At 34.6% G+C, this 27,193-nt stretch overlaps 1 protein-coding gene across 12 annotated transcripts in view; it reads right to left on the bottom strand.

Annotated features, from left to right (window-relative positions):
• The window catches only part of Mi-2 (chromodomain-helicase-DNA-binding protein Mi-2 homolog), a 71,245-nt gene that overhangs the window by 33,564 nt on the left and 10,488 nt on the right, over positions 1-27,193 (bottom strand). For 3 of the 12 annotated variants that reach the window (XM_089234936.1, XM_089234940.1, XM_089234941.1), the window contains exons 4-20: positions 26,177-26,453; positions 24,338-24,450; positions 22,831-23,019; positions 22,240-22,383; positions 15,407-15,463; positions 14,195-14,419; positions 12,893-13,101; positions 12,639-12,782; positions 11,007-11,136; positions 7,174-7,365; positions 6,861-7,061; positions 6,483-6,620; positions 5,588-5,709; positions 5,102-5,219; positions 4,941-4,996; positions 2,550-2,691; positions 1,972-2,103 (exon numbers count right to left, since the gene is read on the bottom strand). In XM_089234936.1, the coding sequence (XP_089091062.1) occupies positions 1,972-2,103; positions 2,550-2,691; positions 4,941-4,996; positions 5,102-5,219; positions 5,588-5,709; positions 6,483-6,620; positions 6,861-7,061; positions 7,174-7,365; positions 11,007-11,136; positions 12,639-12,782; positions 12,893-13,101; positions 14,195-14,419; positions 15,407-15,463; positions 22,240-22,383; positions 22,831-23,019; positions 24,338-24,450; positions 26,177-26,453 (2,589 nt within the window). Of the gene's footprint in view, positions 1-1,971; positions 2,104-2,549; positions 2,692-4,940; positions 4,997-5,101; positions 5,220-5,587; positions 5,710-6,482; positions 6,621-6,860; positions 7,062-7,173; positions 7,366-10,646; positions 10,665-11,006; positions 11,137-12,638; positions 12,783-12,892; positions 13,102-14,194; positions 14,420-15,406; positions 15,464-18,639; positions 18,817-22,239; positions 22,384-22,830; positions 23,023-24,337; positions 24,451-26,176; positions 26,454-27,193 lie in introns of all 12 variants that reach the window. The other 9 variants (XM_089234929.1, XM_089234931.1, XM_089234930.1 and 6 more) reach the window with 6 other exon arrangements.

Below are 27,193 nucleotides of genomic sequence, written 5' to 3'. Positions count from 1 at the left end.
AGCTGGGAAAAAAACCCTCAATAAATAAATATATTGCGGAACTGGTGAAAAAAGTAATAGCAAAATTATTTTTAGTAAACATTCCAAAACTAATGAGAGAAATAATTTCAGATTTATTGGAAGAAATAATTTTAGATTTATTGGAAGAAATAATTTTAGAATTATTAAAAGAAGTATTCTCAGAAGATTCATATTTTATGAAAAAATAACCTCAGAATAAATTAAATTCTCCAATATAAGCCCCCTCCCCATTTGATTCAGAGGTTTACCAGTTAGGACACTACTGTGTAAATCCAGATAAAACACTACGACTTGTTGGCCCTTTGGCTTCATGTAGGGGTGCAAATGCTCCTCATCCATTATGGAGCAGCAAACTTTCATTTCTGGAGCAGAAATTTCGAAAATTTGAACAGAATGAAAAACGAACTAAACTGAAGAGCCAAAAAAACTGGTACAGGCATGTGTATGCAAATAAAGAGATATGGAACCAATCAGAATACGGCACTGCGGTTGGCAATGCCTATATAACACCACAAGTGTCTGGCATAGTTGTTAGATCGGTTACTGCTGCTACAATGGCAGGTTATCAAGATTTAAGTGAGTTTGAACATGGTGTTATAGTCGGCGCACGAGAGATGGGACATAGCATCTCCGAGGTAGCGAAGAAATTTGGATTTTCACGTACGACCATTTCACGAGTGTACCGTGAATATCGGGAATCCAGTAAAAAATTAAATCTATGACATGGCTGCGGCCGGAAAAAGATCATGCAAGAACGGGACCAACGACGACTGACTAGAATCATTAAAAGTGACAGACGTGCAACCCTTCCGCAAATTGCTGCAGATTTCAATGCTGGGCCATCAACAAGTGTCAGCGTGCGAACCATTTAACGAAACATCATCAATATAGGCTTACGGAGCTGAAGGCCCACTCGTTTACCCTTGATGACTGCACGACACAAAGCTTTACACCTTGCCTGGGCCTGACAATACTGACATTGGACTGTTGAGGACTGGAAACACGTTGCCTGGTCTGACGAGTCTCTGTTCCAATTGCTTCGAGCTGATGGACATGTATGGGTATGGAGACCTCATGAATCCATGGACCCTACATGCCAACAGGGGACTGTTAAAGCTGGTGGAGGCTCTGTGATGGTACGGGGCGTGTGCAGTTGGCGTGATATGGGACCCCTGATACGTCTAGATAAGACTCTGACAGGTACATAAGCATCCTGTCTGATCACGTGCACCCATTCATGTCCATTGTGCATCCCGACGGACTTGGACAATTTCAGCAGGACAATGCGACACCCCACACGTCCAGAATTGCTACAAAGTGGCTCCAGGAACACTCTTTTGACTTTAGACACTTTCGCTGGCCATCAAAATCCCCAGACATGAACATTATTGAACATATCTGGGATGCCTTGCAACGTGCTGTTCAGAAGAGATCTCCACCTACTCCTACGGATTTATGGACAGCCCAGCAGGATTCATGGTGTCAATTACCTCCAGCACTACTTCAGACATTAGTCAAGTCCATGCCACGTCGTGTTGCGGCACTTTTGCGGGATCGCAGGGGCCCTACACGATATTAGGCAGGTTAAAAGTTTTTTTGGCTCTTCAGTGTATATCTCTAATATAAAGAGTAATTTTTCTGTGAAATGCCATAAGTTTTGCCAAAAATGGTTGGAACGAATAATTCTAAATAAATTTCCTTCACACAAATTAAAGTCCATTTAAATTTTTTCTGAAGTATTTTATCTGTCACTACTAAAAAATACATTACTGAAATGACGAATAAAAATTATTAGACTTTTCAAATTAAACACCATGCATACTAAAAACTTAGGCAGCAAGAATTTCTGCAGCTTGAACACCAAAATTTTATTCATCCTGATATAGCAAAGAAAAAAGAAGTGCACAGGGCTCCCACTCAAAAAATTAGAAAAAGCAAAACTAAACTTACCTGAGAGAATATGAGAACCCTGTGCCCGTCTTCATACAATTTTCTTAGCATTTTCGACAGAAGTATCAATTTACCACAAGCTTTAATAAGGCTAGGACCCTCATAGGCTCCATTAGGCAGCTTTGGTGCTTCCTGTCAGAAATAAATTTACAGATGATTTAGACAAGTATCAAGGAATACACGTTTAAAATACAATGTTGAAAAAGAAAAATTATGCAAAATGTGAATAAGTTGCAGCTGATGGCTATAGTCACCTGTACTAGGTCTTGTGAAAATGAATAGTTTTATTTTGTATCAAATACACTGCTATGCTGATTTTTATATAATTATTAGTATTGTGAGGATGTGGAACAAATTTAAAAGATCCTAATATTAAAAAAAAAAAAAAACTTTGCTTTAAGATACAAGTTTTTCCAGTAAGGGAAAAATCTTGGCAGCCCATCAAACTTATATTTTAAGCTACCTATTGCTGTACTAAAAAAAAAAAAATTGACACAGTTTTACTAAACAAAATTTTTCAAACATAATGATTCCCAAATCAAGTTCAAGATACGAAGGTCTAGAAACACTTTGATTACCTGTGACGCTGCGGGAAACAGATACGGATGGTTACAGCATTTTTTCAGGTCCATCATAATATTGAGCAACGAAACTTGATGGCCACCGCCTTTAGCATTCAAAGCCTCGAAATTCCGAGTCAAAATGTACTTGTAGTATTTCCTAATGATAAATAAAAAAAATAAAAAAATGCCTGTTAACAAAAACTTTTTAACTATACCAGTTGATTTTATACATAAACACACACAACAGTGAAAAATTATATTCTTAAAATTTAAGCTCAATGCACATTTCATTTTCTTTGTCTTTTTTGCACAGCATTGGACAAAGACTAAATGTTGATATTAATCTTTGCCACTGACATCAAGCTTTGCTGGAATCTAATGTGCACTTTGCTATTTATTACTATTATTTCATAAGGACACAATTCCAGAATGATACCTATTTATCTGGGTATGTGTTAGAATCAATGACAATATCAAGAGAATCATTTTCACAGCTGAGAAATGAAGCTAGACTATAGAAGAAATACAGCATCTTATTGGGCCTTAGCTATATACAAGACAAAAATAAAGAGAGCACTTTACGCTTCCTTCTTGTTACAACAGGAAGAACTTTATTGATCACTTAAAAAACCGAGCTTTTTTTTTGACGGTATTTTGAGCAAATCCAATGTTGTATCATGAAAATATTAACACTGAGTGATTTAGCTATTCAAAAGTAGGATGAGAGCACCAAAGAATTAACGACTAAAAAGAATCAAATGGGCGTAAAGACTTCATCAAAGAGGCAATCATTTATATGTATACAAATAGTACAAATACAAAGGGCACAACAGGCAAAATGCCAACGAGATGACTGAAAAAAGATGCCCATAAAAAGTACTTTTTACATATTTGACATCCATACTTATGGATGTCAAATATCTAAACTTCATTAAAAAAAAAAAAAAAAGTGACCCAATAATAGCAATAAAAAAAACCCAATAATTATGATAGCACACAATGCACTGCCTTATAAAAAAAAATTATGGTTGCCTCATTGTATGAATAGCTTCTCGATTTATTCCAATATGTTTATCATATTTGTTTTCAAAACGTGTCAATTGAGTTAAAATTCACTACCCCAGGAGCAAGCTATTCATTCCATTTATTAACAACCCTATCAGAGAAAAATTCCCTGCGACACTACAACCTAGAATTGTCTCTTATCAATCAATAATGATGTCCCCTTGTCGAAGCAATCGACTGACCGTGTATTAATAACTCATAGTCCACCCTACTAAAAATTTTAAACACTTCAAATATATCCCCTCCCCGACAACTGCGCTCTCCCAATGTAAACATATTAAAAAACTAGAGTCTTTTTTCATAGCTCAAGGCTTGTGTGTCATCAACAGCATGTGTGGCCGCTCTTTGCACCCCCTAACCAAGTCTACATCCCTCTGTAAGTATGGTAATGGCTAAAAAAGATTATTGTCTTTTCAGACGTGCAAACTTTTGGAATTCAGAAATCCGGAGATTATCTCAAAGGGGGTACCCCAGCTTGCCACTCATAAACTCGATTTAAAAACAAAAAAAAATTCAATTTTTTCAAGTTCCACCTTCCCCCCCCCCCCCCCCCCCCCACAAGGCAGGTTCTGCATTATCCATGAGCAGAATATAATTCCATGCCAGTCTTTCCATGCAGAATAGAGAAAAAGAGAAAACACATCTACATACTGTTCATAAAACATGAGTGTTTCGTTCCGTGGATGCTATCAGTGATTGATAATCTTGGGTATATGAACTCTTAAAAGCTTTATATAGCTTACAGTTTTATATTTTCTTTCTGAAGACATATTTGATTGGAGGAAACAATTTAAAAACTTCAAAATACAAAGCTGCTGACGAAAAAACTTGTGTTTATCACACGACTGTTACTGGAATACAATAATGATTATACAGGAATTTCGGCAACCAAGGTCATGCCCCTGATAAATGCAAAGTAAACAAAGCCACGTCTTTGCCTATTGCTTAAATGCGGTCACCAAGACTTTTTTATGGCTGCTCAATCGAAATGTCCTCTATGGGTGTGTTCTCCTAACGACGAGAACAGTCACTGACGCCACGACAACATGAAAGCTCGTGTAAAATCTAATTTTCTGCCAAAATCCGGAGAAATTTTAACAAATCTACAGAGCAGGAGGAAAGATGAAAAATCCGGGGAGTCCCGCCTAAATCCGGAGAGTTGGCAGGTCTGTCTATATATTAAAAATCACATACCAACTTGAATTAGAAGTTATCCCATTCATTTTACTCAGTTTTTGGTCTGCAGTATTTCTTTATAACTCCAGGGAAAAAAAAATGCAATTTGATTTTCATTAAAATTATATCAAGAAAAAATAAATCATAGTTATCAACAAAACTCACTTTTGCATGGTAGCCAGATCTACACGCACTATGAATTCACTCTTTGCTGGAATATTCTAAAAAACAATAAATTGAAATAATTTAATAAAAAATTAAAACTTGCACGAAAGTTAAAATAACACAATAGATACATGCCCAAATGAATAAAAAAACCCATTTACTTTGAGGACGTCAGATTTGAGTCGCCTCAAAAGATGGGGTCCCAAAAGGTCATGGAGCTTTTTCACCTGCTCTTCTTTAGCAAGATCAGCAAACTCGTTCAGAAATCCTTGAAGATCACTGCAAAGAAACACGTAAAGATTGAATTTTCAAAATAACACAAAAAAAAACCCCCAACACAGTGGATACATTATATTAGAGAAATAGTAGCAACTCCTAAGATATAAGATCAGGTATATCATCAAATATCTAGGAAAATCCAGACTCCTTGGTAACTACAACATTCTGGATTGAATTATATTTTCCTCATAATATTTAATATAATTATGATATCCCATACGATTGTATTTTCCATTATGTGGCAGCATTATGTCAATTTCTATATTGCGTCTGAAAAAAGCATCAATGAAGTGGTACATAAAAAAATATTTTCAAATCTAAATTAGATTTACATAAAACTATTAGTATTTAAGTATAATTTAACTCACTTGAAACGCTGTTTGTTCAAAAAATTCAGCAAATGGAACAATTCTTCAAGGTTATTCTGAAGAGGAGTACCAGTCAGCAACAACTTGTACCTTATTTTGTAGGATGACAGTACTTTGAAAAACTGAAATGTGCAATAGAATTTATTTAATCAAGTACATTTTAGCTATTTCAAATGACACTCGTATAGTACAATCAAAATTTAAATCATTTCACCACTTCACACTAAGCAACATGAACGTTCTGTATCTGTAAAACTTCTGATTAAGTTGATGAGTCCATTCAAACTACACGATGCTGACAAAATTTTATGACACAAAAAAGATTAAATAACAATTTTTATTGGAAATTAACAAGCTCTCCTAAATGTGAAAGTTGCAAGATTAAAATAGATGGAGATAGAAAATAAAAATGATTTGGTTTCTTTTAGTCTTAAGAATTTTAAATGAAAAGGGTGATGACTTTAAAGAATATGAGGATTATGTCAATGTAAGAGGGATTCCTAATTGACATTGAAATTGGAAGAGAACGGATGATTTATTGCTCATCTTTGCCATTTTTATTTGCTTCCAGCAGAATGCTAGACAACATTCCTAGCAGACTTTTGAAACGTGCTAGCTTTTCGAGAGTCCTGCATGTATACATTATTTATCATGCTAAGTTCACAGACAACAAAACTCCATTTAGCAGAAATTTTGTGTGAATGATTTCAAATTATTTCAGCATTTGACACTGCCAAGTCTCACATGTTTATTTCGCTATTAGAATAATTTTGTGCAAATAACTAAAGTTTTGTTTCATTTAAATCAGGTATGAAATATTTCAAACACTAAGAAAATTATAAATTCATTATTGCCTACTAGAGATCAAACATTACATAAATTCATATCAAGTCACCTTTGACTGGTTACTTTTCAGTCGATGGGCTTCATCCACCACCAACACTTGCCAATCGATGCCACTCAGTGTGCATGAATCGATGCCAACCAACTCATATGATGTAAGAAGGACATGGAACTTGATAGGACAATCTTTCTGTAATTTCACAGGAAAAATAAATGCAAGGGATCAGTCACCATTACTTCCAGTGTTCATAATCAATCGTATGAATACTGGAAGATGTTATTACATAAAGATGTTACCAAATATGATTACCAAAATGTTATTTATCTTTTACGGTAAGTTTGATTACAATTTACCTGTAATTTATAGATTAACAAAAGCATTTTGTTTGAAAAGCCAATAGTTATGGATGGCTAACTGAAAAAAACTTACTTTAAGTCTCTGAGCCTTTGCAACATTTTTGATGGCCCCTTCTTCAAATGAGAACTCATGTTCCCGTATCACAGCACGACTGTCTTTATCACCAATGTAAGTTAAAACATAAAAATCAGGAGCCCAAGTTTCAAACTCCCTCTCCCAGTTGATTATAGTTGACAAAGGAGCACTAACCAAAAATGGTCCTCTGCAATGTCCCTATAATGAAGAAAAGGGGGAACACATGCAAATAGTTTCAATATAACTACAAGGGAGGATGGAAAAAATGAGCAAGTATAACCGAAGCAATATTTTCTAAATGAATACCTACCTCTTTGAACAACGAATATAAAAACACAATGGTCTGGATAGTTTTACCGAGACCCATTTCATCAGCTAATATCGTGTCTGTGTTATTCGCCCAAGAAAATCGGAGCCAATTAATGCCTTCCAACTGATAGGGATGAACTTCGTTTCCAGTGACATCGATAAACGGAGGTTGCTTATCATACTTCTTTTTTGGCTACATTATTTGAAAGTAAGATTAAAAACAATTTATAACAGAAGAAATGAATGCTGCTGAATGATGAAATTTCACAATACTACACCTAACATTAAAAAATGAGAGACTTTAACATGCTCATATAATAGCAATAGATGCAAACGTGCAGAATATTCTCAAATATCATACTCATCATGTGAATGCAATTTATCATTCTTCAATCTTATTGACTGAATACCATTGATTGTTTGAAACAGGAAGAGAAAATTTCATGCTAGCTTAGTTAGATGCCAGGTCAATATCCCACTTGAAATATATATATACGATGAAGAAATGTTCTAGCTCATAATTATGTACAGCAGAAGTGGCCACCCTTTTTCCAAGCTGTAGCACAATCAAGATTATTTTTGATGCGCATGTCACTCTACAAATTTTAATGAGGAGGCTATACATCCCATTTTTATGGGATACAAGCATTCTCTTCATTTCTGCTGTCCTCTAATTTTTGGAAAAATTTCCAGTTTGTCACTCTATGGAGTTCTAAATTGCTTTTTTTTTGGGTCATAAATTTGATTATTACAATGCAGATTGTGTATGTATGTGTCGGTAGAAGTTCATCTTGCCTATAGCATGTTGGGCATAGACACCGGAACATGGTGCTTGTCCCCCAAATAAACTTTGTAAAATGGCTTAGCTTGCTTTTTCCCCACCAAGAATTCATGGATATACAATGTATAGTAGACTCACTAATCCGACACATATCAGACCAGGATGTGCAGGAATACTGGAAGTAAATTGAAAAAGCCCATTTAAATAATAAACTTCTATGCACAGTTGTGCAGTGACATGTTTTTCTTTTCTATGTTCGAAGAAAACCAGCCTAAGTATGCCGGATTACTGGACAGTCCAGACTAGAGCACAGCTAGATAATAGTCTTTCTTTGCATGTTCCTCATGCAGACAATCCTGAATCTTGTACATATGGGATGCCCAGCAACACTCTGCCCAAAGATAAACAACCGAACAGAAGCACATTGAATAGAAAGTCATCACAATCATTATTTTAAGAGTGCTTATCATGCTAAATATAAGTTTGGCAGCCTACAAAACCCATCATTTATCAGTGAAGGATTGTTTAATTATGAGGAATTTCTTTGATTGAAAAATAAAATTTCTTTAATACTTGAAAAGCATTCGCATGACACGGGTTGACCACCCCTGATGTACAGACATTCTATGAGAAGGAAATCCGTTTTGAATGGAATCAAAAAATAATCCAAAGTTGATAAGTGCTTTTTGATGTGCAAATATCTAACATGGAAAATTATTTCAATCCCTTGGTGATCCGATTCAAGTATAAATTTCACTGTACATTAAATTATTTAAAGAAAAAAAATTATTAAAAAATGAGCCTTGTGGGTCCCTATAGAATGGAATCATTGGTACATAAAATACATTGTTATAATGGAAAACATTCTCAATTTATAAAAAAAAATACTAGAGATAATTTCTTTTTGAATATCTGAAGGAGGATATGCAGGGAGAACTAATAAGAAACACCAAAAAAACACATCAAAGCTATCTACAATGCAACTTATACATCAAATAAATTAAAATTCGAGTATAGCGGAACATTTAAAGTTTAAAATTCAGGAGTCGATTGACTGTTTTGTTTCAACTGAATAAAAATAATTGCTTTTGTGGTACTTTATCAAGAAAATTTAATGTACTATTCACACATAAGAATTGCTGCGGCCAATCACCAGTTTCCTTTAGCTTCAACCTGAATATACTATTAAGGCTTTCATGCCTAATCGCAGCTTGGATCAGCATAAATGTGTGTGGTTAAAGTACATAAATGACTTTAAAAAAAAGAACTAACTAATAACAAGCAATCATAAATCCCTGAATTACGTTATAAACCTTACAGAGAACAGAGATTGTCTTTTGCTTAAAGACGACATAACAGCTTTACGAAAGATGGACAAGAGGAAAAAATACAATTTTCAACTTCTGCTCAATTATTCAGAAAAGTTCCAACTTTTATGATACAGAAATCAAGAGACTCTTCTCTCAAAAGAGCCTCCCATCTTCCTCTCATCAAAACATTTCAGATATTTTTGTAAAATAAATTAAAATAGATTAAATCTGGGGGCTCAAGGTACTTATGCTTCTCCCCCAACAAACTACACCATGTGAAGAATCTGTTTAGGTGAACAAAACTGAAAACTCATTCACACTTGGAAATGTCGTGAAGTATAGTTGGTACGCCAATAATAAATTTAATATAAAAGCAAATTTACAGGAACAATCAGAGTTTCTCAAACTCCCGATAACAGTACTACTATGTGTTTCCTTTATGCTATTTGGAATGTCAAGCTATATATCATATAGTCGTCCACAGAATGAAATCCACATAATACAACAGTCAATGTTATTGCTGAGTAGATTGAAAAAGTAAATAAAATCATATGCAGCAGAACTCCAGTTATCTGAATCGCTTTGAGAGAAAAAAAAAAAATCAGCAAAATCTGCATTTTAAAAGTTTCTTATTAGGGAATGATTAAAAAAACTGTGCTACTGTAGCATTAGTAGATACAATAAACCACCAGTCTTGTCATTTTCAAGCACTGTTTGCATGTGTAAGATTGTGGTTTCAATGTGGGTGGTTTGGTGAATATATAATGTGCTTGCAAACATGCAATACAGTACATAAATAAGAAATGTAAACAAAACTGTTTTCACAGTCATGAAATTACATTACCTACAAAAGTAATATTTATTATTATTTTCTAAATAAGAAATAAACTTTCTTTTGGGAATTATCCAATCATCCAAATGTAGTCTGGTCCCATTTGATTCGGAAAATTAGAATTCTACTGCAGTTGCCAGAAGTTTCACACGAAACTTTCCCCCCCCCCCTCCCCTCTCAGTGCATATAGACTTCAGTAAGGACTAATGTTCTGGTGACCTGCTGCAGAGCTCTTACAGAGAACCACAGTCATTGGAATAAAGTGCAATCAAAAAAACCTCAAGGGTTGTAATTTTCCCACCAAAATCTCATTTCCATTAATTCTGGAGAGCAGGAGGAAGGTACAAAATCAGGAGAGTTGGCAGGCCTCTTTAAAGAGCATTTTTTAAAAATCCTTGCTAAATGAAAGACTGAAATGTTCCACTATACTTCATGAACTCCAGAGAAAAAAAAACTATATGAAAAAATAATAAAAACAAGCTAAAGCCATTTTTCTACTAGCAGCCATTGCTATTTATATATAATAGCCTATTTATCTCAATAAATCTTACCTGTGTTCTGATTTCCTCCTGCAGAATTGCAAGAGCAAATTGAAAACATTTAATTACTTAGAGCTAATGAATTTGTAAAAAAGCATACAAAGATGACCAACGATAAATTTTAATTGTTAAGGAATTTAAAATGTTTTGACTTCATTAACAGTGATGCCTCACAATCCAACAGCTCATCACTGTTGAATTGCAGAATACATTCCAGAGGATTATATAGAAAATTTCCTGCTTGCACATTCCCAATAAAATTGATGCCTGAATTGTGAGGCATCACTGCATTTACAAGCATTTAACAAAATAACAGCATAGATGCAATTGATCATTTATAAACTTGTCGAACATGAAGAAAATGAAACTCACATCAACGGTTGGCTTCTCTGGAGGTGGTGTCCTTTTCCCACAATCTTCATCATAGTCCCTTGACCTTTTGCCACCCTTGAATGGCTTATAGCGTGAAGAACTTTTTTTGTGTGCTTGTTCAGATGCATTCCTGTCAAGGTGCAATGGATTTCAGAATTAAAGATCAATAATAATATGCTAAATGAGATAGAGAAGGAGACCCATTTAAAGTGGCTTTTAGATTTTACATTTTATGTAGAATTTTGAAGTTCTTTGAGTTTAGGACACGCTTTTAGCTAATAATTATACAATGCTTTTCTGAAAAAGACACAGGAAGTCAAAAGTAGAAGTTATCACAAAGATTTGCTATACCCGATTCCAAATATACCGTAGAATCATACTTATTCAAACTAATTGAGACAGCTTTTTTAAATTAGCAAAAAATTCAGATTACTAAGATTGATATTTTGAACATTTGATGACAGTGGGTATTACTAAGTAACAGACCTGATAATTTTGTTTATCACTGAGAGTCAATCAAGCACAAAGCTTCTTTCTTATACAAAAATATGATACATGCACTTAATGGGGGAGAAACAAAAACTGTATGAGCCGGGCAATCTTGGGCACGGTCTGGGAACCCTCTGTACACACGCACTTGTTATAACGACCCCCTTCATTCCACGAAAAACAGATGTTATATTGGGAGGATGTTATATCGTTTTTTAAAAATGATAAAATTTAGCTTCTTCGAAAATGATTTGACTATTTTGGCTCTCAACTCAATTTCTAGTCAACTTCCATCAAAACTTTAAATTTAAGATCTAGAGGTATAGCACTTTATGTGAGACAGCCATGTTGAATGACATTTCAACGTAAGTTCACTTGCCTGAAATTGAGCAAAGTAATTTAGAATAAGATGAAAAATATATCGTAGGGAAATGCCCTGTGCGAAAATAAAACAGAATGGCAAGCAAAGAGAAGAAACAACAACATTCCCATTTAATTGTTTCGTGCGAGCACAGGACGCTTAGATATAGGTCGTCCCTGTTCCTCTGATGACGTTAGTTAACCACTGGGTTTTCCACGTAAGTGACAATGCTTTATCTTTGAAACCATCTATGTTTCATACACTTTCATCTAAAAGCATCAAAGATCAGGATAAAACACTCAAAGACAGATTTTGTCCATTTCTTTTCAAAAAAAAAAAAAAGACCAGAAAAAAGAGGGCTGAGCTGAGTCAGTAGTTGTAATAAATTGAATCATATTGACCAGTCGTTATATTAGATAAAAATTAACATGATGGACATAGGAAAGAATTTGGGACCTGTCATATCGGTCATTATAATGGAACGATTGTTATAGTAGATGGTCATTGTAACAAGCATAGACTAATAGGCTTTTAATTGTAATTAACATCAATTGTGTGGCTAGCATGTAAACCACCCACCGCATGGAGTCAATTTGTTTCCAACATTCTTTTCAAATACATTTTTTGGGCCATTCAGATTAGCTTGGTTTGGGTGTTATTTTTAAAAACACCAATTTATAGTTTCTTGAAGTCAAGTTTGACCTTTATTATTCCGATTACATTGGCAAAATCATATTTATTTGCGCAAAAATAAAGTTCTATGAACATAGTAACAAGCTTACCTCAGATCCCAGTAACTATTTACTGCTTTCTGAAAATCTAGAATTTCATAGCCATCCATGACTTCACCGAATTCCCATGAACACTGATCATATGGCAAATCTCGCCATTTGACCAAGTACATTGTTCTACCATCTTTGAGTGCTCTAAAAGAGAGAAAGGTTAAGAATGACAGATGCGACTCCAATTATTATAGTGAATGACAAATCTGACAAGTAGATTGAAATATGCAATAAATGAAGGTTGAGCTGCTCACTTGTGATTGAGGATTCTATGAACTTGCAGCCATTCTGGCCTAATACCATAACGGTAAAACCTTTCTTCTAGATTATGTGCATCATCTCCACCTCTCTTGCGCTTATCGGATAAGTCACCACCACTACTACCGTCATCAAGAGGCGGTGGCTCTTCCATGTCATTTTTACGGGAGTAGTAACGAAACAACGAAGGATGGTACACATCGAGCTGAAGGGGGAAAAATCTCAAATTACTAATATTAAAAGATATTTCTGGAATTTCTCATGCAGTAGATCAAAACAAATATTACGTATCCATCATGTTTTAATACATTTTGAAACTCACTATGCTTTATAATAATAGAGCATTAAAATGATAATTTCATATGGTAATTGATAAAGGTTTTCATGGCTGTTGTCAAAGGAAGGAAAGGTTCTCAGAGTAAAGGACTGTCATCAGGATTGTTTGCTTTCTAAACACTAGTGGTTGATATCTCCAGCTGGTTTTTAAATTGCATTGCTGGTTATCGGCGCAAAAGGCAGTCATTAGTCATCAGTACAGAGACAACCTCCTGATGATTCTAACTAAAGACTGTCCAAAAAAAATTACTAACTTCAAAAACTTATTTAGTTTTAAACTACAATAAATGCTTAGAATTCCCACCCTCTACTTCTAGGGCATAGCAATGGCTTTTCACCCACTGTCTGTCTTTCAGGATACTGTGTGACCATTACGAAACTGTTGGATTACTCAGTTGATAGTTGAGTAAGTACTACGAAACTAGAAATTTACTCTGTTTTGGTGAACAGCACCAAACTTCTCACAAAAGTCTTTCCACCTTTTAAAAAGATTTATTGTTCAGAAAATAAACTTCAATAGTGAAACATTGTTCAGAAAAAACCACCACGTTCAAGTACACTATTGCAAGTGATTTTGGACATTACTGTTGAACTCTGTTCACTATGTTGAGCTACTCACATTACACACTTCAGCATTGTATATATGGCAGTTTTTAAAAATTTCTTGCACTTGTTTTACTGGAATGTATATTATTTAAATTCCTACTAGCTTTTTTTTAACACCCTGTACTAGTATTGGGAGAAACAGTGAGACAATGAATTTGTACCGACAACAGCCCTTTGTCACAACCACCACTCTAAAATAATTCAATTGTTGCTCTTGATAGATTCAAAACAAAAATTCTAAAAAAAAAGGTAAATTTAGTGATACTGCTATACACTACACAAACAATGAATGAATGTCAGAACTCTGGCGACAATAACTATTACACACACAATATTAGAAAAATTAATTAGTTTACCTGCATCTCTGTGACCCAGGAACAATGCCAATAGGACATATCTCGCCACTTGACGAAAAATTCCCTTGCTGGTTTTGGCTGAGGTTTTTTACTGGTTGAAGGTTGGGCTGCTGGTATATCAGACTCCTTGTTCTCGTCGTCTTTGGCAGCACTCTCTTCTGGTTTAGGAACAACTGCCCATCTCCACGTCAGAATCTTAGCCACTTTGCCTTTCAGAGGCTCAACCTCAAAAAGAGATAAGCAATTAGCTATCTTTTCTTTAAAAATACCCAACACAAATTTAAGCAAACTGATCGCTCAGCTCTACTGTTGGAATAGTTAATAAAATACAAACACAGATTGGAAACTACATTTTAGAGTTAAATAAAGAATTCCATGAAGTTGTAAATAATGAGACTACAACTATAAAATGACTTTTTTCCCATTAGCATGTCTCTTCAGATTTGCTTATGACCACAAACAATTGACTATTGATAGCAATTAATGAATGCAGTATCAGATTAACAAGTAAAATTTTCAATCCAAATTTACATATCATGATACTGGTCATGCATAAGTTTCAAAATAAGCCATTTACATAGACCCAACTAACTGGCAACTTCAGAATTTGCAAGTACATTGAACACATAAATTCCCATAGCTGAAATTTTTATTTCTAGACTATGAAAAAGCTATCCTACTCCCTTGGAAGGTACAAGAGTAAGCTGTGTTTTAGACAAGCCTCTCGGGATGACTACTGGTCATCACTCTACTCTTGCCTCCTGAAGCAAAGACTGCACAAAAAACATTGAACTTATTACATCCATATGAAAATACTCAACACAAATTACCATAATCACTAAAGTGGTACTACCAAGCTTATGCTACTGCCAGCATTCCTGCAAGTTCAATGCTTGTGCTATAGTCTTGAAATATATCAGAGCATTTGTATTGATCTCTTCTTATGAAAAAGTTTAGACCTGGTACAACGTATTCAATAACAAAACACTGCTGACGAAGTATGAGCATTGTTATAAGAGACAACCAGGAGTACAAACACGAGATTTTGAAACTGTCGAGACCCCAGAAAAATGTGAAAGGGAAATGAGGTGCAATAGACTTTGCAACATTAGAAGATGTGCCAGAAAGAATAATTACCCATTAACAGTGCACAAGACTCGCACCGTTTTAAGCAGTTGAAATTCATCAATTAATACATGCTTAAAAACATACCTTTGGCAAATTTTCCACCTCCTCTTTATCTGATGACTCCTTTGTAACCACCCCCTCCTTTAAATTCAGATTTAAAAATATGTCAATCATATGCTTATTTATAAAAAACACACAAAAAAACATTACTCAAAATCATTAATAGGCTTGGTAAGTCTGTTCCTAACTTACAAAAACAAACAATTCACACACACTCACAAATAACATATGCATTAAAAAGGGGACACAAAGTTCTTTTGACATAATAGTGAAACAGATATTACCAACTACTATTCAATGCTGGAATAAAATTTAAACTATAAACAGCATACTACAAGAACACAAAATCTATCTGATATTCACAGAACAAATACTGACAAATGGAACAAAATATGAAGCCACAAAGTTTCAACAAGAAAGCGAATGTTTTCACTCATGCATCTTTTAATGAATTCTTAGTAGATAGATAAGATTAAACCCATTCGTACATGAATTGACATTCATACCTTTCAAGTCCCGTAAACTTTTTTTTTTGATAAGTAGTAAAAAAAGACGTACAGAGTAAACCTGAAACCGAATGTTTGAAATGTTCTCAAACAAGTTCTCAGCTGACCTGGCAATGGTCTCTGGTAAAAATTCCAACAATATAGTACTTCTTACCCTTTGAGATTGTTCTGCAATGTAAATCCAAGTTTTTGCCATATTCTGCTTTTGGAGCAGGGTGCATAGGAAAGTCTTTTTATCCTGGGAACAATTTGTGAATCCCTGATCCTAGAAGCATACTTCCAGTTGGAAAAAATATTCAAATAACATGCAGACCTCAGATACGTCATTCATATTACAAGGGGTGGTATAATAATATTAAAATAAAAACTAACTTTTTATTTGGTTACACAATCCAAAAAAAAAAAAAAGACAGACAAGCTCGTTCTACGCTTCATTTCCTCATTTTAGCGATTTTTGAATTTTAATAATCACAGTGAATATTGCACTTAGAAATATGGAAGTTTTTTTGCTGGACTCAAGAAAGACCGGGCAACAACCTTTTAACACTTTAAGCAGTTTTTAAAATTTTCCTGATCTGCATTTTTTATAACTGCCACATTGGAAATGAAAGTGTGTAAAGAAACAGAGGTATATTGAGATTTTGTCACTGTAAGGGCTAATTAGGTTTTTCAGGACCGGGTGGCCATATAAAGTTTTTTTTTAATAACTATACAGCCCCTTGCAATGTGAATAATGCATCTGAGGCCTACATATTATTTGGATACTTTTTTAATCAAAATTATGCTTATAGGATCATCAGTTTGAGAGTTATTCCAGAATAAAGGGGACTTTCCCATGTACCTATACAGCTCGTAGATGATGTTAATATAATAAAAAATACTGATCCTTTCAGTTACTAGCGTACTTTTCCCAATTTTAATTATAATAAAAATAGTAAATATCAACAATAGATCTCTCTCTAATGAGGTTATATACCTCCAGTGATATGTAAAGTTTATGTAAATCCAATTGCATTGCTTGCTTACTTTTGTAATGCTGCGAAATTGTAATCTAGTTTTTTTTAGTCAGTTTGCAAAAGGGTTTCAGTTCAATATTAAGCATTATATAAAGCATACTGTCAAATACAGAAGTATGGTAGCTCCAAATTACTACTAATATGGCCTTAAGCTTATTACCAATTTCACAAACTTATAGATATTTACAAGCTACTCCTTAAAAATAATGAGTATGATTTACATTCAAAATTTTAGATTATGATAAAAAGTGATGAGAGACAGGAACATAAAATTCTTGGAACAATATCCAGAAGATAAATAGAACTATAACTCTTTCAGAACCTGGTGCCATGAATGTGGGTTGCCTTTTCTCGCTGTAGAATTTTTTCTTTGATTTCATGGAGGCAAGCCATGATTTGAAGGATGTTTTGAGTTAGAAATAGTGAATAAGACCTTTTGGGAATTTCATCAGAGAGCAGCACTTAAAGTTGGACTTACAGGGTTTAAGATGGCTTTCAGGAGAAAGTGCCTGCGGAAAAAGTGTGATTACATAAAACTCACGAAATTCTGGAAAAAATTGCATGCATAGCTTTGGAGAATAAGAATTCAGGAGGTTTTTGCATGGATCCAAATTCTGTACAAAAATTAATGTAATAGGGATCTTATAAAATATTTTAGGGATTTTTCATTAGTAAAAGGCAAATTGTAGATATACAATTGCCAACTCTAGTTGCAAAAACCATGACACCATGCAAGCCATCGCTAATCATGGGCAACCAGTAGGTAAAAGTCCTTGGGTTAAATTACCTCTCAAAAATCAAATCTCGCAAATTAAAAAATCTCTGTTGGTCCCGAAATGGGACATATGGATCAAGCAGATACATGAGATGGCATCAATTTTGGATTTTAAAAGGCTGGATTAACACTTGCTGATTGGCAAATTTTGTGTTTTCTCCCAAAAAATGAGATTTTTGTGATTTGACGAAATGGTGACAATTTACACAACGCTTATGAAACAGTTTTTTTTTTTCCGGGTAAAATCTTGGGGAATCATTTTTTCCCCTAAATGTAGATTTTTTACAATCATGGGCAAAATTCAAGAGATAGAATAGAAATTCGAATGATGTTAATATAATAAAAAATACTGATCCTTTCAGTTACTGGCATACTTTTCCCAATTTTAATCATAATTAAGGACTGAAAGGACTTAACTGGATTTCCAGCCTCCCTGAAAATCCAGCAGACTTAGCAGCTACATGCATGTGATGATGAATATACCTGGCATCATCTTGGCTGGAAAAAATTTGAACGAAGTGAATTTTTTTCTTCACAAATTTTCCTTTTTAATTGAAAAGTTAAAAAAATAAAGAGATGGTGACATTTGTATGTTTTTAATGCATTTTTTATGAGTATCAAAAATGCATAATCATCTTGAAAATTCCACAAAATCCTCTGGTCCGAAAGAGATAATTGAACAGCATCATCCATTTGAAATAGAATTCTACCAAAAGGCCCAATTTTTTTCCCCTCCACAAGGAACAAGAGCGATTGGAATCAGACCACAACCTGAATTTCTCAACGTAACTGAATTCATTTCCATAATGAAAAATTCCTAACAGAGAGCTGAGCTTCTAATTACAGACTTCACAATATATTGATAAAGAAAGAACTTTCTAATTGTACCCACGGTAATAAGAGACTTCCCTCGCATACCTAGAAAATAGCAAACGATTTAGCATGCATTACAAATCTTACCGAGCATCGAGGACAATGCCAATCTCCATCAGGTATTGTCTTAAGAGGGGGGTTTAGGCAAAATGTATGATATGCTGACGGGCAAGTATCACAGCACAGCAGCTCTCCTCCATCTTTACAAACGCGACAAAATTCCATGTGCCGATCTTCTTCTTGTTCTTGAATACCTTCCCCTTCCTGCAAAAACATTTGTTTTGGCTTTTTTCTTAAATATGAAATTTTTCAAATCTAATTAAAATCTATCAAGAACTATAATCCAATTTTCGCTTTTGCTTTTTGTTCAGGCGTCCTTTCAACGAGAAAATAAATGTGACAAAAAAAAAAAAAAATTCCAAAAAATACCCGGATGTCATATCTCATACGGTTTGCTTAATTTGGCTCAACACTTAAAAACATTAAAAACTATCACATCAGGTTCACGAGAACTAAGATCCAAGAAGACTCATGGGCACAAGATTCTAAGTTAATTTCGATTTTTTTTATGTATCAGAGGAGAGCTGCTATGTGCTGATGCATGCCTTGCTTTTCAAGGATAGGGAGGGAGAAGCTGCAAAAACATGAAATGATATATTATAAATAAATACACTAATCGCCAGTGAGAAACAAAACTATGTCAGTCAATTTTGAAGTTTGTGTGTGACAGCATTAAGATGGAAATTAACATTTGAGACACGGAGAGAAGAAGTTTCATATATTTGTTATTAATCCATGTGATTATAATAAATATTAAGAACATGCCTTAATCCACTTAAAAAAACCAAACAAAACAGTGATTAAAATGAGCCAAATGAAGACCATTATAACATCCAGGAATTTTTTGAAACTGCACATGCAACAGACACACACACGACATAACAGGTAAATCTAATAAGCTTGCGTGATTACATTGAAAAAGCCATATGCATTTATTATAAAAAAAAAAAAAACTCTTTAAATTAGTAATGCCAAAGATTTGCTCATTCAAGATGGATGACCAATGAAAAAAATCGAGTTAATAAGATCATGCAAAGTAAGGAAAAAAAACAAAAATAGAACAAACAAAGCATTATTACATTCTCTTGCTCACTTATGCCATGGAATCTGCAACACCATGTTAGATAATTTACATGCAATAAGGATACAAAATTCAATAAAATTACAATATGCTAGATCCACTTATCTTGTGGAAAAACTGGCGATTTGATAGAATTAAAGAATAAAATACTACATTTATTTGAATCCCCCCCCCCCATTTCTCAGATGAAGCCTTCCAGAAAAAATTCATAAAGAAAATTGAGTGTCTCAAAGAGGAAGATTCATAATACAATAGATGGCATTTTAAAACCATACAAATCTATGTAAATCATAAATACAGTGTGTTCCCTAAAGTACATCTCATGTTCTTTTACATTGGCATTTTTTTTTTTCTTTCTTTTTGTCATGTAGGGCCGAGCTGGACAAGCACCAAATTATATTGGGGCCTAAAACTTTCTTTCTGTAGTTACGAAATTGCAAGCTGAGAGCAGCACAAAATGTTTGAAATTTATGGCAGCATATCTGCCAACATGAAAGAGGGTCACTACGCCCTGAAAAAGTCAAAAAGAAACATTACTTTAGACCTTTTTTTCTCTGCGTAATTTTTTAGAGCTTAAAAATGTTTTCTAGAGCCTAGATTTTAAAATTTATCCAACCTTGATTTAGGGTACGCGCGTCATTTGCTTAATATATACCCGCCCCTCAAAATTTTTCTCCTCTGGATATTTCAATGCTTGCCAATTAAAGGGTTAAAGAACAAAAATAGTACTCATAAAAGGAGTTTTAACACACACTTGGAAGCAAGGCTTGCACTTTTCCACAAAGTGAAAAAAAAGGACTGAAACAAAGAAAAACCTGATGCAGGCAAGTCTTATTATCATCAGATGTGACAACTTTTGAAATACAGAAATTTTCCTGAAGGGGGGTACCCCCCCCCCTACAGGAATTTCCGCAACCAAGGTCATGCCCCTGATAAGTTGATTGCAATAAACACTACGTAAACAAAATCATGTCTTTGCCAGTTGCTTAAATGTAGTCACCAAGACACTTTTTTACGGCTACTCGAATGAAATGACGACGGCAGTCATTGACATCACGACAATGTGAAAGCTCATGTAAAATCTACGTGTCTGCAAAAATTCAGAGAAATTTTAAAAAATCCGGAGATTTGGCAGGTCTGTATCATGCTTGGAGGACTGGAGAGCAGTTCCCATTTCCAGTAACTGAACAAATCGGCCACAACTCGTGCTGGGTGCATCTATGAATTCTAGAGCATCTTTTTGTTTAGGCCACACCAACATTTTTCTACATTCATTTCAACTCGAGACACTTCATAAATGTCAAGATATACAGTACAATGAAATTCAAAGTAGATTTATCATCAATAGATCTATTTGCATCAGTTTCCCAAACTTTTTGTTTCATTGCCCCTTCTTCAGAAATATTTTTCTCTCATCGTCCCCAACTCAAGCTTACCCCTAGGATCCTATGTTATACCTGTAGCTTCTATTCCCCTGGACAATTCTATTGCCCACTGGGGGCAATATCGCCCACTTTGGGAAACACTGATTTAGATCTATAGATCTATTGATAGAGAATCGTATCTATCAACAGTAAGATCTATCAACATCTTGTTATGCAAGATGAATCTAGACCCATTACCACCGGTTAATGAAGGTTTTACTGTACTTTATTTCAGAAAGTATAATTCTGGCAGTTTATAGATAAATATGTAAAAAAGAATCCCGCGTTCACTCTCATGAATTTACGCAATCCCAATTATTTGATTATTGTGAATATAACTGAGAATAGATCAAATATAAAATAGAGGTAAAAGCAAATGGAAAAATTTATGACAGCACAAAGAATCATACTTAAAATGGAACTGCAAAATATGATGGAAAAAAATGAAAGAACACTGTACAAAAAAAAGCAACTGCTTATTAAACAGGTCGAGCGTGAAGACAGATGCAAAATACAGCGACACTTCACGAAGAGAACAGTATCATCACTAACTTGAAAGACATGTACTTGATGTCAATTACCATATCACAAAAATAAAAGCTCTTATTTTTTGATGCATCATAAGAATCCGATTTTATCTAATTCAGTGGTACCACCATTTATGATACGTAACTCTATGTTTCAAGAAATTAATCATATATGAAACCAATTGGTATGGTACATTATTATTCTATGCAGAATAAAAGTATTTGCATAAGCTTTGTGTACAAGGCTAATAAAATACACAGTGAAATGAAACAATAAACTTCGGCTTGAGGTAGTGATCCCAGCTTTCGTTGCGTCGAATGAGCTTTTTTTTTTGGCTTGAATCACTTGACAATGAGACACTGATAAGATAAAACTATATTTAATTCTGTAATTGCTCGAAAAATATCTGTTATTGTGTATGGTGCATAACATTCGCATCTCAAGCAAAGTTAAATTTGTCTTGATAGTCTATCCAAGTTTAAGGGGAATCAATTTTCGGGACACTTCACACATTGGCCATACAATTCATATACATGCACACACATACATCCATACTTTCACACAAACCAGAAACAAATGAAAAGCACTACATACACAATGCGGACAGCTCCATTTTCCTTCTGGAGGCTCTTCCAAATCAGGATCTAAACATACTAAATGATAAGCTCGTGGACATGTGTCACATAAAATGATTTCGCCTCCTTGCTGACAAACTTCACAATAGTCTTGGTGATCAGTCTGAAATATAAAGAATGAACTTAGAATAATTTTAATATAAAAATACATTTTTATATTAATTTCTTTGATGTGTGAAATAAATTTTGTAATTAAAAGACAATATTAATCATCTTTACATAATGTTATATATGTACCACAGTTTAGTCACAACATGATGGATGAAATCTTTTTTTTTTGTCTGATTTGTCTCAGGGAAAAAAATTATTTTTGAGTTTGAGATTATTCCTCCAAATCAAGAAACTTTTGAACTTTTTTGTGGTGTACAGCCATTTTTTATACATTTAGTTAATTTGGGGGGGGGGGTACATCCCCCTTCCCTCCACGTGCTATATTTTTTCTCAAGCAAAGCAATATCAATCGTTAATAAACCCTTTGAGACATCTATGCTACAAAATTCCCAAACAATAGATAGCCCATAGTAAATGTTGTAGGATGACAAATACACACCTCGTAGCCTTCGTTTTCAGCTTCAGAACCAGGAAAGCTCGACGTGGTCTTTGTTTTCTTCTTTTTCTTAGTTTTTTTAGACTTTCCTTTCTTCTTTGATTCTCGAGGCGGTGGTGGACTTCGATTTTCGTGCTCTTCAAGAGCTGCTTCAAATTCAGCATCACTTTTGTCACTATAGCTTTCGTCATCCTCCTCGCGGAGACAAAAATCAACAATAAAAATATGGAACAGTAGATAAACTTTGCTTAATAATATTCAGAAATCATTATTGAATGAGGTAAATGTACGGTAAATCCAAACCTAATGCATTTCGATATAATGCATTTTTTACATCCACTGAGTCTCGAAATGCATTAGGTTTCGGATTTTCTGTTTATTTGCTTTATTTTTTGGTGATTTCAATCAAAATATGAACCACAAAAAGATTTTTAAAAATTGGGATAAATTACCCTTATTTCTCATAAATAAGCCATAGAAAGATAACCACACATCAGAAAAAATGTGGGAAAATTTTTTTTCTATGCAAATGGAACAGCTTCATTTACACTAAAGCTATGCATCTGCTTCTAATATTTGTTGCGATTTTTTCGGGTAGTCCCCAACACCAGTGCTTAGCAATATCAGGAGAATTTGTAAAAATTAGAACAAAATTGAATTTTTTTTAAATCTCTGGTCATATCAAAGCTCTAAACAGCTTGGTTGGTGCTGTTGCTACCAGATTGATCAGTCAGTTCTGGGTTGATGACAAGTTGGATGCGTTTCTTGGAAGGTGGAACACAGGGATAGCAAAGGGGGTGATCACCTGTCTTCAGTGAGAAAAATTGTATTAGCATAGGCAAAAGGGTGGAAACAGACATTAACCCTACACCCCTCCTTCTGTGACGCGAGATTATCTGATTGGTTGCTGAACGTGGGAGGGAAAAGATCTAGAAATTTTTTCGCCTGTTGCAGCTGTTATTGTGTTTCTAGATGTATATGCAGTCTCGAGCATCCTGTGACTTTAGATTCATCATGCATCCTAATTTTTTTAGAATTTCCCTCAACATATAGAAAATTTGAGAAAATGATATATTATACTGGCTTGTTTAAATCCTAGCAAATCAAATGAACCTTATATATTTCACTCATTGAAAAATAAGACACAGACATAGACAAATTGACCAGTTAGACCTCGGTATAATGCCACCCCTGGAAGCCTAATAAAATTTACTTCATAAGTGGGGCAAATAGAAAGAGAACCCAATATATCAGTTCTGCACTAAGGGAACTTCTCAAAGCCTTTTAATCAGAGCATAGCTAATTGCTGAAAATAAATAAGATTTATCCTTCATCTTTACATCTCGACAAATTCATCATTTATAAACCAATCTGCCAATTATCTGCAGATTTCGTTACTCACAGCCCCCAGGGCATTCAACTGCATGAAAAATTGATTAGTCTACTATAACCTTTATCTGATGATTATATTATTTATATACTTAAAATAAAATAAAAAATGTGAACTCACCGAGCTGTGCTTTTTCCTCTTGCCAAAATTACCGATCTTGATCTTCAACATAGGCACTGATTTTCTCGATTTTGATTTCTTCGGCTTTGACTTCTCTAATGGTTTTTCGGATTCTATGAATTAAAAGGTTGGGGAGAAAACAGATTTTATTTTATCTATAGATAAATTGCTCATGTCCACGATCAACAGCTAAATACAGGGAGAATTTGCCATCTGCACTTTTTATTTACATACTTCCAAAATGTAAATGAATATTTTTAGATTCAACCCATTCGCATTACCGCTCTAACTAATCCCCTCACTTATAAATCTGCTTATAATAACGAAGAAAAGGCTAAAATATATATATTTGAACAAGTTGAACCCAAGCGAATTACAATCTTATTTCAGTGTTCCCAGAAAAATTTGCTCCATCATTTCCCTGACCATGACTCTGGAAGAAAGAAATACACAGAAATCTCCCAACAACAGTCACTAATGGGACAGAGCAAATGTGGACACTACTGGGAGGTTACCAATGTCAAGAAGCTTGGTATTTCTGAAACAATTTTTCGGTTGCTTGTAAAAAAGCTATTTTTGTAGCACAAGACATTTATTTTTGTATTGAAGATGTGTGCATTTTTCAATGAAGAACTTTATTTGTAATTTTATACTGTAAACCTCATGATGAAAAATACGTACAACTGCACACCATATAATCCTTGTATCCTGGGATACGCATTCTCCAGATCAGGTTTATCCTCCGATGCAATCAGCTATTTTTCGTTCTTATCTAGGACAGTATTTTTGATTAGTGCTTACCTGACTCTGGTCTACGACACAGCCACTTGCCAAATTGTAACCCTAATTTCTGCTTTCTTTCTGAAACACGTCTACCACATCTGTTAGCGGAACAACCATCTAGTGCCCCACTTGAAGAACGCTCTGGGTCTGCCGACCACATTTTGAAAACTACTGATCGAACCCATAGTTATTTTTTTGTTCAAAATGCTCGAGGAAAGAAAAACTTCAAAGAGAATCTTGAGGGTTATTTTTCTTACGTGAAAAATGATTTTTTTTGTTTGTTTTGCATTTTAATTTCCAAAAGTGGCCGTTATTCAGAAATACTTATTCGGAGGTTAATTTTAATGCTGATCCAATGGGATGAGCGTTGTTATAAGAAAATGTGGCTGTTGTTCCGAGGCGATCATTATGGGAGGTTTTACAGTATAATTCAAAATCTAGACCTTCTAAACTTTGAACTTCTGTTTTCAGAGTGTTTTTTCTCCTTCATTCACAGAGTTTTCTCCTGACTTTTAGCTATATTTGCATATTTCCCAGACCATTTTCCATTGGTCTTTCCAGAACTCTAACCATTTTTCATTTACCTGATTCCCCAACTTAGGTTACTGGGAACCCTGTGCATTTTTCTCTTTACCACTAGTATCAACAGTCTCAGATTGTTTCACATTCGGCGCAAAGTGAACATTAGCATGAGAAGATTATTATGCTTTTAATGAAGTCTGTACTTCAAAAACTGTTGTTTTTTCAAAATATTTTTTAGTTAGCAATAAGAAACAAATTTGAGAAATGTAAGATGTAAATCGGTTAAAAATTCATTAGTTAAACCTGGTAAAATAACATAGCTGCCGACTCTGTAGAATGAGAATTAGGGAGGTTTGGGAAAATTCAAATTCCATGCAAGAGATTTTTGAAAAGAATTGTAGGGATTTTTCACAACAAAGAAAACAAACAGCAGGCACCATACACATTACATCATTGCCCCCCCCCCATGAAAAAAAAACCAAAACGGACATGCTTATCATATCTAGGTCATAAAGGGGAAAAGATAAAACAAACCTTCTTTCTTTGGCTTGACAGCTGTAACAGCTCGATCTTCTTCATCAAGTATAGATTCTTTGTTCGGGTTGTTCTCCAGAAATTCCCTCCATTTGGCAGAAATTAAAGTGACCATTTTAGAAATTGCAATTTTAGGATTGGCTTTTGCAATTATTGGCCGTATGTGCTGTGAAAACAACTTATAGTTTGTCAGCGAATTATAAAGTTCCTCGTCATAGTCCACAACAACGTCTTCAAGTCCGAATTCTTCACATATCTCAGCAGAACTTTTCACAGCCTAAAAAAAAAATTGAAGAAAATTTGAGATTAGGTGAACGTTCATTTAACAGAACATTTGTGAACTTTCCTACAATTTTTTTCCTTATAGTTAATGTTTTACAGCGGAACCTCTTGATAACAGACACCATGTGACAAGTTTTGGTCTGCTAACGTGAAATGTCCATTTATATATAGCAAAATACATCAAGGCCCGGTTTCACAAACTCTAAAAGTGTCCATTAATGGGTGGCGTCCGTTATGGAGGTTCCACTGTATTAAAATGTAGTGGCGGGGCACAAAGGGCTTGGGAGATGGGGGGTATAAATTTGGGGGGCCGATAAAAATTTAAAGTTACCACCCTTCAAAAAACATTTAAATTGACAGAAATTGGTTAATTTAATATGCAAATGCTATATTTTCTTTTAATATTTAAATTTTTTTTACGAAAATATATTTTAATTTCCTGGTTGGCTTATGTGGGGGCACGGGGCCCCTGCATACGCCTCTGGTGGTGAGAGACTAAATGTTTGAATTTTGTCCCCCCCCCCCCCGATATATTTTTCAGAAATCAAATGGCTTAGGGTGGTAATCCTCTGAATTTTGACCCTCGCTATCCCTGTGCATTGTGATGGGTTCTATGCAGCTCTCGCAACAATATGATTGCATAAATAAGGAGGCGAGAGCTCTAGTTATTCCTAATCACTCTGTTGGCATATACAAATATCCCCTGGCAAAGTTTGGCAATGCCTCCAAAACAGC

The sequence above is a fragment of the Pholcus phalangioides genome, unplaced genomic scaffold (assembly GCF_987345545.1).
Source record: "Pholcus phalangioides strain wild (caught in Gottingen) unplaced genomic scaffold, Ppha-v1.0 ptg000008l_1, whole genome shotgun sequence".
Classification (NCBI taxonomy): domain Eukaryota; kingdom Metazoa; phylum Arthropoda; class Arachnida; order Araneae; family Pholcidae; genus Pholcus; species Pholcus phalangioides.
This window is presented reverse-complemented; position numbering and strand designations above follow the sequence as displayed.